At 49.2% G+C, this 12,079-nt stretch overlaps 1 protein-coding gene and 1 long non-coding RNA gene across 2 annotated transcripts in view; one reads left to right on the top strand and one right to left on the bottom strand.

Moving 5' to 3' along the window:
- Window positions 1-12,079, bottom strand: part of ZNF366 (zinc finger protein 366) — a 110,808-nt gene that overhangs the window by 41,630 nt on the left and 57,099 nt on the right. The window contains exon 2 of the mRNA XM_072606313.1: window positions 1,414-2,730. Coding sequence (XP_072462414.1) covers window positions 1,414-2,700 — 1,287 coding nt within the window. The 5' untranslated portion in view covers window positions 2,701-2,730. The remainder of the gene's footprint in view (window positions 1-1,413; window positions 2,731-12,079) is intronic.
- On the top strand, window positions 2,656-10,245 carry LOC140502031 (uncharacterized). Its single transcript, XR_011966484.1, has 4 exons — window positions 2,656-2,744; window positions 3,207-3,391; window positions 4,488-7,311; window positions 10,042-10,245. It is a non-coding gene; the product is annotated as an uncharacterized lncRNA (long non-coding RNA).

The following is a 12,079-nucleotide window of genomic DNA, read 5'->3' on the forward strand; positions in this document are numbered from 1 at the left end:
GGCCGGCCGCTCCTGGGCCCTGATCTCGAGCTCCCCGAATCTAGAATAAAACGAAGTCGGACTGGGCTGCCGGGCCAGGGTGGGCCTGACCGAAGCCCCAAGCGTGGCACCCAGGCCCGTAAGGAGGGGCGGGACTCCAGGGGCGGAAAAAATAAGAACCGAACCCAGATTGTTGGGCCTGTACCGAGCGGGGCTTTTGTGGCCATCAAGCGCCCTGAACCGCGCTCTAATATCACCGGACCGGGAAATTAGTTCTTCACATTATCCTCCAAGATCTGGGGGTGAATTCGAACTTACGGGGGGGGGGGCTCCCCGCCTGCCCCCCTCGGTACGAGGCCTCTCTTGCCCTCCCCCTCGGTACGAGGCCTCCCCTCCCTCCCCCCCGTACGAGGCCTCACCCCCCCCCCCCCGCCCCCTCGGTACGAGGCCTCTCTTGCCCTCCCCCTCGCTATGGGGCCTCCCCCACCCCGCTCCCCTCGGTACGAGGCCTCCTCCCCCCGCCCCCTCGGCACGAGGCCTCCCCGCCTGCCCCCCTCGGTACGAGGCCTCTCTTGCCCTCCCCCTCGGCACGAGGCCTCCCCGCCCCCCCTCGGCACGAGGCCTCCCCCCCCCCCCCGCCCCCTCGGTACGAGGCCTCCCCCCCCCCCCGCCCCCTCGGTACGAGGCCTCCCCCCCCCCCGCCCCCTCGGTACGAGGCCTCCCTTGCCCTCCCCCTCGCTATGGGGCCTCCCCCACCCCGCTCCCCTCGGTACGAGGCCTCCCCCCCCCCCGCCCCCTCGGTACGAGGCCTCTCTTGCCCTCCCCCTCGCTATGGGGCCTCCCCGCCCCCCCCTCGGCACGAGGCCTCCCCGCCCCCCCCCGTACGAGGCCTCACCCCCCCCCCCGCCCCCTCGGTACGAGGCCTCCCTTGCCCTCCCCCTCGCTATGGGGCTTCCCCCACCCCCGCTCCCCTCGGTACGAGGCCTCCCCCCCGCCCCCTCGGCACGAAGCTTCCCCGCCTGCCCCCCTCGGTACGAGGCCTCTCTTGCCCTCCCCCTCGCTATGGGGCCTCCCCGCCCCCCTCGGCACGAGGCCTCCCACCCCCCCGCCCCCTCGGTACGAGGCCTCTCTTGCCCTCCCCCTGGCTATGGGGCCTCCCCGCCCCCCCCCTCGGCACGAGGCCTCCCCGCCCCCCCCCCGTACGAGGCCTCACCCCCCCCCCCCGCCCCCTCGGTACGAGGCCTCCCTTGCCCTCCCCCTCGCTATGGGGCCTCCCCCACCCCCGCTCCCCTCGGTACGAGGCCTCCCCCCGCCCCCTCGGCACGAGGCTTCCCCGCCTGCCCCCCTCGGTACGAGGCCTCTCTTGCCCTCCCCCTCGCTATGGGGCCTCCCCGCCCCCCTCGGCACGAGGCCTCCTCCCCCCCGCCCCCTGACCTTGTGCGTCAGCGCGTGCTGCTTGAGGTGGTGCGGCTGCACGAACTCCATGCCGCACTCGGAGCAGATGTGCGGCCGGATGTCGCGGTGCTTCAGCACGTGGTTGTGCAGCTGGCTCGGGTACTGGAAGGCCTTGCCGCAGTCGCTGCAGCGGTACTGCACCGGGCCGCGGTGGCCCGTCAGGTGGCGCTTGAGCTGCGCCAGGCTGGGGAAGTCCAGGCCGCACTCGACGCAGACGTGGCCGCGGCCGCCCTCGTGCTTGGCCTCGTGCGCCTTGAGCTCGCTGGGGTAGGCGAAGCCGCGGCCGCAGACGCCGCAGCTGTGCGGCTTGACGGCGCTGTGCTGCATCATGTGCCGCTTGAGGTGGCTGGTCTGCGTGAAGGCCTTGTGGCACACCTGGCACTTGTGCGGCCGCGCCCCCTGGTGCGTCAGCATGTGCGTGTGCAGGTGGCTGAGCTGCTTGAAGAGCTTCCCGCAGCGGCCGCACGCGTGCGGCTTCACGCCGCTGTGGCCCAGGATGTGCGTGACCAGGTTGTACTTGGACGTGTAGGACTTGTCGCAGCGCGGGCAGCGCCAGCGCTTCTGCTGGCCGCCCACGTCCACGTAGTAGCTGTCGTCGATCTGCACGTTCACGTCCACGCGCTCCACCTTGGGCCGGGCCTCCGCGGCCTGCCGGGGCCCGGGCTGGGCCGCGCGCTTGGGTGGCGGCGGGGGGCGGCCGTAGGCGAAGCCGGGGGCGGGCAGCAAGAAGGGGAAGACCAGGCCGGGGGGCACCTTGGGGTAGCAGGGGAACGGCGCGGGCAGGAACGGCGGGGCGGCGGGGCGGGCCCAGGCGGGGCCGGGCTTGGCGGGCTCCTGCTTGATGGGCTTGGCCCCCAGGGGCCCCAGGCTGCGGTAGAGCTGCAGGCCCAGGTTGCAGAGGTCGATCATGCGGGCGTCGTAGTCGGGGGCCGGGGGCTGCCGGAAGAGCGGCGGCAGGCCGGAGCCCAGGCCCGGGGCCTTGTCGGGCTGCGGGGGAGGGACGGCGTCGGCCGCGGGGGGCTGGCAGGGCATCTTGGTGGGCACGCTCTTCCGCTTGCGAGACCCGCCTTCTAAGATGCCCGGGAATCCGTCTGGGTCCCCCGAAGGAGGTTCGTACCGAAACGGGGCGAAGGGCCCCCCGAACCCTTCGGGGAAGGGCCCCCTCTGGTGGGCTTTCATCCGGGGGGCCCCCAGCTGCAGGCAGTGGGGCAGAGGCGGAGCCCCCTTCATGCCCACGTCGAAGCAGGCCTCTTCGCCTTTGATCATCCTGGCCTGGGGCTGCGTCCTGGCGGCTTCCTGCGGAGAGAGAGGTAAGTGAGTGGAGGCTGGACCCGTCAGCTTCCAGGGGGTGAGAGCGCCCTAAGTGTGTGTCCTTCGTTCTTGTGGAGGACTCTGGCATCGAGGGGCGACATGAGGGCGGACGGGCTGTGCAGGGCCCCAGCCGCCCCTTCTCCTCCTGAGCCATCTGGGTGCAGTGGCTGGATAGTCACCAGGAGGCTGGAGATGGCCCAGGAGGCAGTGGGGGACCCTGGCCCTTTCCGGCTAAGATCCTATCACGTTCTCGCTTTGAGGGAGACACCCATTCAGTGAATAGGCTTCTTTTAGTTACCCAAGGGGTGTCCCCTTTCATAAAAAAATCAGGCTGGGAGGGGAAGACCCTCGGGGTTCCTGGGTGAGAGAAACCATTACTATGGACAGGGTACTACTTGCTCGCAGCTGACCTTAATCTCCTTTTCCCAGGGCCTCTTATGACACCTCTTAACTTTCCCCAGACAAAGAAGGTTGGAGGGGTTACCTACCCTGGAACCGGAATCCTAAATCACCCTCAAGTCCAGGGTGAAAATTTGACCTACTCTCAGTTCCTTAAATCAGATCTTCAGATTTACTCAACATCCACTGTGCTAACTGTGCTAGGCCTGCTTCCTTGGTGGATGGATCTACATCCCAGCATTTTGGGGTAAATCACATTAAATTCTGTAATAACCGGTCCAGTAATTTAGAAGTAACAAACCCCAAACTGAAGCAGGAGAGGCTTGGACTAATAATGATAATTTATTATTTATAATAATGCTTATTATACGTAAATATATAGTTATTTTATGTATTATAACAATATATTATAATATATAATATTCTATATTATTTACAAATATAATATTTATAATATTGATGATTTATTATATATAACTCATTCCTATGGCACTTTAAGGTTGGCAGAGCACTCTTGTGACAGGTATGCACAGGGTGGCTACAGCTCGGTCACTGCTGCCCTCTGTCCAAAACATGAACTTGCATTTTCCTCAGCCAAGAAAGTTGTGAGTCCCTCATCTTCCCGAGTGCAAATTTGACCTTGGACGTTTACTAGCTGTGTGACCCTGGGCAAGTCCCTTAACCCTGTTTGCCTCAGTTTCCTAATCTATAAAATAAGCTGGAGAAAGCAATGGCAAAACCCTTCAGAAACTTTGCTAAGAAAATCCCAAATGGGGTCACAAAGAGTTGGACTGAAATAACTGAACAACACAAGATAAGATTCCTAGACAGCCTCCAAGCCCAGAGCCAGGATCCTCTCCAGTGTGGCTCAAATGTAGGTTTACTAAAAATGGGTGATTTGCAAGGATCAGGAAGGCTAGCTTGGTGCTGGAGGCTCACTGTATAAATAGTGTTTATCTCCGCTCTAAGCAGGCTTTGAAAGCACACTGATTATCCCTCATTAGTACATAAGTGTCTTAATGAGATGTTTGTGGAGTTTTTCAACAATGAAAGCTAATTTTCTTAACTATAAAGTGTGGGGTGTGTTGGAATGAAACACACACATACACACACTTGTACTCACACACAACAGCCCAACTGCCAACAATTCAAGCCTTTCAACTGGTGAGAACAATTGGGAGTTTCTTAAAGCCCCTGAAATAAAACCAGGAGAGGATTGAGTATAAAAAAAGGATGGATATTTTCCATTTACTGCCTCTGCTCTTTAGGCAAGTTCCATCTGAGCCTCAGTTTCTTAATCAATAAAGGGGAGATAATGATATTTTTCCAACTGACCTTGCCAGGTTGCCAGGATCAAATGAGATAATGGAGCTGAAAACTTTGCCCATGTTACTCAAGGCTGAAGAGGTTATGTTACTGGTATGATTTGTCATTATGGATATTAGTATTAAGATGCAACCAGTCAGAAAGATTTGGACTTCATTCACCATATCTGGCTACAAGATCCTGGGTAAGACACTTAATTTCCCATTGTCTCACGCCATGCATTGGCTACAAGGTTCAGAAAACAATTGTGGATCAGGTAAATAGGGAGAGGGAGATTCCTTATGTTGAGCTCTCTATAGCCATGAAACTTTGGGTCTAGAATTTCTCCAGTTCATTACTGCTATTCTTGTATTTGACCTTTTTTTCCCCATTGGGAGTTGGGAAACCACTCTGGTTTGTCTTCCTGGGCAGTTGGAGCTTGGAGATGGAAGAAGGGCATTGCAGAAATAGTCCTGCCAGGAACACTCAGGAATCCCATTTCCTGCCTTCCTTCCCTTTTCCAAAACATCTGATTCACATAGTGTTTTATACATGTCACATGTATTATCACAACAACCCTATGGAATACACAGAGCAGTTCTTTTTATTACTCCTGTTTTCAGATGAGGAAACTGAGCCTCCAGGGGGTTAAAAACTTACCTAAAAGTGACAGAGATAGCAGGAAGGAAAATCAGAACTTGGACCCATGTTTTTTCAACTTCAGATACAGCACTCTTTCCAGTGTACAGTGTTAATTTCTTAGTAGAAATTTCATCTGCTCCCACTGCTAACCATGAGATTAGCATGAACACTATACAGATAGCAAGGAAGGTAGAAGGGAGATGACTGGGGAGACCCACCAACACTGGGAAGAGGGGAGGTTCCCCCTCTTTTGCCTCCCTCAGCCTTTTCTCTGTCTGGGGCTGCCTAGAACCCATCCCAGCTGTTTGATTGTTCACAAGGCTTGGATGAGATGGGGTTATCAGCTCTTATCATTCCAATGAAATGAAGAACCATCAGCTTTTGCCATCTGTTCTGTGTGTCCTCAGGTCCTCTCAGCCTTATCATCTGCCCTCAGTTTATAACCTACAACATATCCTCCAACATTGACAACTGACCTACCAGCTTAGTCTAAGGACCTCTAGGTCTTAGCATCTGATGTTCCTTCACACCTGCAGGATTTCTGGGCTTTTCCATTGGTACTACCACTGAATGTTCTTTCATGTGCTGTCTCACCTAATTAAAGCGTGAACTTCTTTGAGACCAAGAATTGTCACCCTTTTTCTGTTTGGATGCCAAGTGATTAACGGTGCCTGGCACATCGTACTGACTGTCTGACTACTGAGGACAGTGACAGTGATTTCTTGAATGAATAAAAAAGCATTTGATACAAAGACAAAAATGAAACAACTTGGTCCTCAAGCATCTTACATTTTTTAAAAATAAGAAATGGTGACATGGATTCTTGGGCTCATAGCCCTCAAAAAGATGCAAAATCTCTTGTGTCCATTCCCCCTACTTTCTACCAATCCATGTAGTCCCTTAGACCTAAATGAAATGGGAAATGGGGTGTGGCATGAAGAACAAGAAGCCCAATTTGACTGGACTGCAGAGTACAGGGAGAGGGGTAAAGGTAGATTTCAGCCAGTTGCCAAAGGCTAGCGACTAATAAGAATGATGGAGGCCCAGAGTTTGTATATGGAGATTTTTCAAGGCAAAATTCAAGAAATTTATTTTTTCAATTTCTCAGTCATTTGATCAGTTTTCAGCCTTGCTTGGCAAGGTTTTATTTCCTTTAGGGCCAGGAGGGCAAGGATCTACTTTCAAGCTTTCATAGCATTAATAAAAACCTATTAATCTTCAAATTGGACCAGACACATTATACTGAAAGGAGGGGAAGCAAAAGAACTTTTTGGCTGAAGCTTTATTCAGGTTGGTGGGAAAAGTCCCCACCTTTCTGAGTCTCAGTTTTCTTATGTCTTAACACAGATAAATGCTATTTACCTCACAGGGCTGTTGTGCAGTACGTTAGAAATATGAGTTATAAATTATTTTCATCTATCTATTGTGGCTCATTTTTTTCAGATAAGTCTATATGCAGTCAGGGAGAAGAGCGCTGCTAAAATTCAGAGAAAATGTCCTTTCTACCCTGACCATGTCTTTTTACCAATATTTGCACAGAGGACCTTTGCCTCTGTTACTTTATCAACAGATTCATTTTAGTTCTGTTTAGGAAGATGGTGGAAACCTGTTCACATTTAGGAAGGATCTCTTCTGCCTGTTCACAAATTGGTGTTTTCCCCCAAATGGTTCATAGGCAACAAAGAGGTGAAATGGATAGAGCACTAGACCTAAAGTAGAAAGCTGAGTTCAATTCTAGTCTCAGATGCTTACTAGCTATGTGACCTTGGGCAAATCACTTAACCTCTGCCTGCCTGTTTCCTCATTTGTAAAATTAGGATCATAATAATAGCACCTACTTTCCAGAGTTGTGAGGATAAGATGAGATATTTGTCAAATGCTTTGTGAACCTTAAAGTGCTACATAAATGCTGGATATTATAAGAGATCTGCCTCTTAGTATGTTTTTTAAAAGAAAGCATTAAAAGTGTACAAGTACTTTAAAAAGCAAAGGTGGCCGATATTTTTATCCTACATAGTGTATCTTACGTGGGAACCACAGAGTTACAAAATTAGAAAGGAATGTCTGATACTCTATTGACACCAAAGTTATTTTTTAAATTATTTAAAAATTAATTTTTTTTTTTGTCTAGAAAACAGTTTACTAGCTTTAAAGTAAACAGGTGATCCAGCAGCTTCCCAGTCTCAAAACCATTGAGATTCATCCATCAGGACTTGTAAGGTATGAAATCTCATTATGCATAAAAGGTTTGGAGTAGTTACCATCTGTCTTTCAAGAGGTTAAAAGGAATAGGATCCTTTTGGCTCTTTGTACCCATGACAGGATAACTCCTGCATAGTTGCTGACTGTTATTAATATCCCTGTACACAAACACAGTTGGAAGGTGTGGATACATGGACACCAAGTGCTAAAGAAAGAAAAGCCCTGGCAGAATTATGCAGACCTCATGTCCCATTCCCTGCCAAGCCAGCAGGAAGGCACTTTTTTTCTTTTTTTGGAACTGTTAATTTTGTCATTTTTGGTTCCTTTGTGATTTTTTTTTACATGGGATCCTGGAATTTTAACTGAATCCTAGGAAACCCAATGCAGAATTCTTCTGACCCCAAACTGGGGACTTGTTGTTTGCCCTTTGGTCAGATTAGGACAGAGTGGAGCCAGTGAAGAATTCAGCTTCCTTGATCCAGTGAAGAACTAGGTAATGGAGATCCCTTCATAAAAGTGCTCTTTGGAGATAGACCTGCCTGCCAACAGAGAATACCAATTTGTTCCAGCTGGGGCAGCTGTGTGGCTTTTTGTGTTGGGCACTAGTATATTCCAGGAGGCTGAGCTGGTGGATGACTTCAGCTCAGTATCCAAACCAATATGGTGAGTCACCCTGGGAGTGTGGGGCTACCCAGCTGCCTGAGGAGGAATGAACTGGCCTAGAAATGAAACCCTAAAACTCCTATATCAATCAGTAGTGAGACAAGACTCGTGAGTGTCCACTGTGGTTCCAGCTTGGGCTAGAGGAAAGAATAAGTCTAATTTAGAAAACAAAAGCAAAACAAAGGCTTCATGTTTCCAACTAAAGGAAGCCTGTTGGACTTTCACATCAAAGGCAGAGTTCCTCGCCCTTTCACCCACATACAACTCATAGCGATTTCTTAGCCTTTGTAACCCCTGCCCCAGCTCACTTCAGGTTCCTTGAGAACAGTGTGCCCATGCCCAGCTTAGGCAGACAGGCAAAACTGCTGGACATTTTTCATAAACTTCATAATAAATATAAATTCAGAATAAATCTCACAGAGATAAGTCTGTCAAACAGACGATGACCTGCTGGCTCTGCTGGGGTTCCATCAAATCAAGAGGCACGGAATTTGCTAAGTGGGACCAAGAGGAAGGAAGAGGAAGAGGAAGCACAAAACTTTAGAACAACTTTTGGTGTGTGAATGACTGTAGAATACTGAGGCTCATAGGACCATGGATTTTGAGGTGGAAGGGAACCTAGGGGTCATCTAATCTAACGCCTTCATTCTACAGATGAAGAAACTGGGGTCCAGAGAAATTAAATGATTTGCTCCAAGTCAGATAGGGCACTGCAGTATTCATTTAGATGTGTCCTGTGCTTTTGGAAGCGTTGTCCTCAAACACTTTGGGAATGTGTGCGTGTGTGAGTGTGTGATCTGGCTCAACAATTTTATCCCACTCCCAGTGGGTCTTCTCCTTTTTTTCTCCCTGAAATACATTGGTTGTTAAGGACAGTCTCCATCCTTGGATCTCACTTTCCTCCATATAATCTATCCTCCGTGTGACCCGTGTAACTTGCTTAAAAGAGCTGAGAGGAAACAGAAAAGTGAGAGTGAAACTGCTTCATCCTTAGGCTTTAGGTAATTCCTTTTGTAGAACTGTGATGGGTTAGTAAAGCACAGGATGCTGGCTCAACAATGACAAGGTCAGTATAGAAGGCAAGTTGGCCATTGGGTCACACCCAGATCAATAGTCTGGGGGAATGAATGCTGAACCAGAAGAGGAACCTGGAGTCACATGTGTGGGATTACATCTGGAAATGAGGTCATGTCCAGGGATCACTAGCTTCCATGGTTTTGCTATGGAACAAAGAAGGGAATGAGCATCTATTAACCACCTACTGGGTGCCAGGCACTGCATTAATTGCTTTATAAAGACTATCTCATCTGATCCTACCCCTTCAGGGGTAGGGGACCCCTTGAGATATGTGCTATTATTATCCCTGTTTTACAGGTAAGAAAATTAAGACAGACTGAGATAAAGGGGCTTAGTCAAGGTCACAAAGTTAGTAAATGTGAGGCTGGGATATGAACTTATCACATTCTAATGGGGGAGAAAACATGCAAATAACTATGTACATACACAATATGTCCAGTATAAATGGAAGGCAAAATCAGAGAGAGAACATTGAACAGAGAACCCAAAGTTCCAGGTTCTAGTTGGGGCTAAGCCACTAACTTGGTATGTGAGTGATTCTGGGCAAGTGTCTTCACTTTTGGGTGCCTTGGTTTCCTCACTTGTCAAATGAAAGGGTTGGGCCAGTTGATGACAAAGGCAGAAATGGCACAGGAGATAGAACACGGGGCATAGAGCTCAAATCCTATCTCAGACACTAATTGTGTGACCCTGGGCAAGTCACTTAACCTCTCCATGTTTCACTGTCATCTGTAAAAAAACCTCACAGGGTTGTCCTCAAGACCAAATGAGTAAATATAGGTGAAGTGCTACATAAAATGCTGTTATTTTCAGTACTATTGTCCTAAATAGAATAGAAAATTTCTGCCTTCATCCAAGGACCCTCTCTTATTTGGTGGAGCCTTTTCTCTATCATCTCCCTCTCACTGTTCATGTTTAGACTAGATGGTCTCTGGGTTCCATTCAAGTGCCAGATCTATGATCCAATGGTCCTTAGTGACATATGATTGGGTGACACATTTTTTTCAGAAAACAGAAGATTGGACAGCCTTCAGGTTAGATGGAGTATAAATAAAGAAAGGGAAATTACACAGAAGGCCAGCCAACAGGAAGGAGAGAATTCTGTTGGTTCTGAAAGAAAAATGCTTCTCATGATGCCCTTTCATTGGGGATTCACCTACTGCACCAAAATGTAAATGCTCCCCAAATAAATTTGCTGGTATTTTGTGGTTATTATTTGAATCCAAGGTCATTCTGGGAAGTGTTATTGGAAAGACCACAATGAGTCAGCAAGCTGGGAGCAGGTTTGTTTGCCTCTACTAAGGCTGCTGATCTCTGCTCTGCCTGAAGTCCGGGAGAGAACATATCACTCATTCTTTGAGCTCTCTCCGCAGGAGAGTGTGTGTATTCCTTTAGTACCTCAGTTCAAACCTTCATCTTAAGACAGAAAGGGGAAAAATAAAATTCTTTAAAAAATTATTTCTCAATTACATGTAAAAGCAATTTTTAACATTTTTTAAATTTTGAATTCCAAATTCCTTCCCATTCCCTTCCTTTCTTCCCTCCTTGAAAAGACAAGCAATTTCATATAGATTATACATGTGCAGTCATGCAAAATACATTTCCATATTAGCCATGTTGCAAAAGCAAACAGATTCAAACAAAACCCAAGAAGAAAAATAAAAATGTATGCTTCAGTTTGCATTCAGACTCCACCAGCTCTTTCTCTGAAGGTAGATAGCACTGGAAAAATACCTTATTCTAGAATTAAACTAAATGAGTTCATCACTGCTTCTCTCCCTCTTTCTTTTCCTTTGTGAGCTGGGGAAGTGGTTGCTTGGTTAGGCCTGGCTCAGCACTGCCCACAACCAGGATATTCCAATCTACAGGAAGAGATGCAAAGGAGTCCTAAAGGGTGGGCTAAGAGGTGAGAGAAGAAAAGGGCTAGGAAAAAAAGCTACCCTAGGAGGGGCAGTTTTGCCCGGATAGGCTCAAGTGTGAGAGCCAGGAAGAGGAAGAGACGGGAGAGACAGAGAGGCTGAGGGGCTAGATCTCAGTTTGGGGAAAGAGCTCTAGCTGTGAGGTCCTATAAAATGGGCCTGATGGGTTTTTCCTGCATTTATGTAAACTGCTGGTCACCTTTTAGCCTCTCCATTCCACCAGGTTCAGGAAGTTGTTCTCATTCTTATATAAAAACATTGCTGGGTCTCTTTCCACCTGAAAGCATCTGCCAAGCAGTGCTCCGCCTCATCAGACCCCGGGAAGGGGTGGACAAGGACCATTTAGGCCTTGGCAGAAGAATACGTAGAGACCTCAAAGAGCTAAACCATTTGTCCGAAATAACTGAATATTGCAAAAGACATGAAGACAAGTCAAGATTCCAAGTTGTGGTTAGGCAGCTTTCTCTCTCAGGGCTCTTTTAACCCATCAGCCTACAGTCTTGGTTCTGATTTAATTCACAGATCTGACTTCCTCCTTTCCATTACGAGTGAGCTCCCTTTGTTAACTGTGCCTAGTTAGGTGTCCTGGTTCTCAAAGGTTCCCAACCTTTTTCAGTCTGTCTCCACCCACCCCCCCCTCCAAGTTTCCTCATCTAACTGAGATGCTTCTAAGGTGTCCTCTAGGTCTAAATCTTTGATCCTCTGATCCTGGAGGGACGAGAGGGTCACTGGAGTTTGTTGATTGAAAAAAAGTCTCAGTAAACCACCTTATATACCTGGACAATATGAAAGAAAACGAATACTAGGGGTTTAATCAATCAACAATCAATAGTAATGACACTCTTACCATGTCTTTGGACTAGGCATTTTGCAAGGCATTAGACACAGGGCAGCTGGGTGCTACAGTGGACAGAACATTCTCATCTTTGTGAGTTCAAATCTGGGCCTTAGACACTTCTTAGACATGTGACCCTGAGCAAGTCTCTTAACCTTATTTCCTCTTCTGTTTCCTTCTGAGGAAGGAAATGGCAAACTACTCTAGTATCTTCGTCAAGAAAACCCCAGATGGGGTCATGAAGAGTTGGGCATGACTTGACAACGAATGCGCCTGCCTGCTCTATGTTATG

This window comes from Notamacropus eugenii, chromosome 4, assembly GCF_028372415.1.
Source record: "Notamacropus eugenii isolate mMacEug1 chromosome 4, mMacEug1.pri_v2, whole genome shotgun sequence".
NCBI lineage: Eukaryota > Metazoa > Chordata > Mammalia > Diprotodontia > Macropodidae > Notamacropus > Notamacropus eugenii.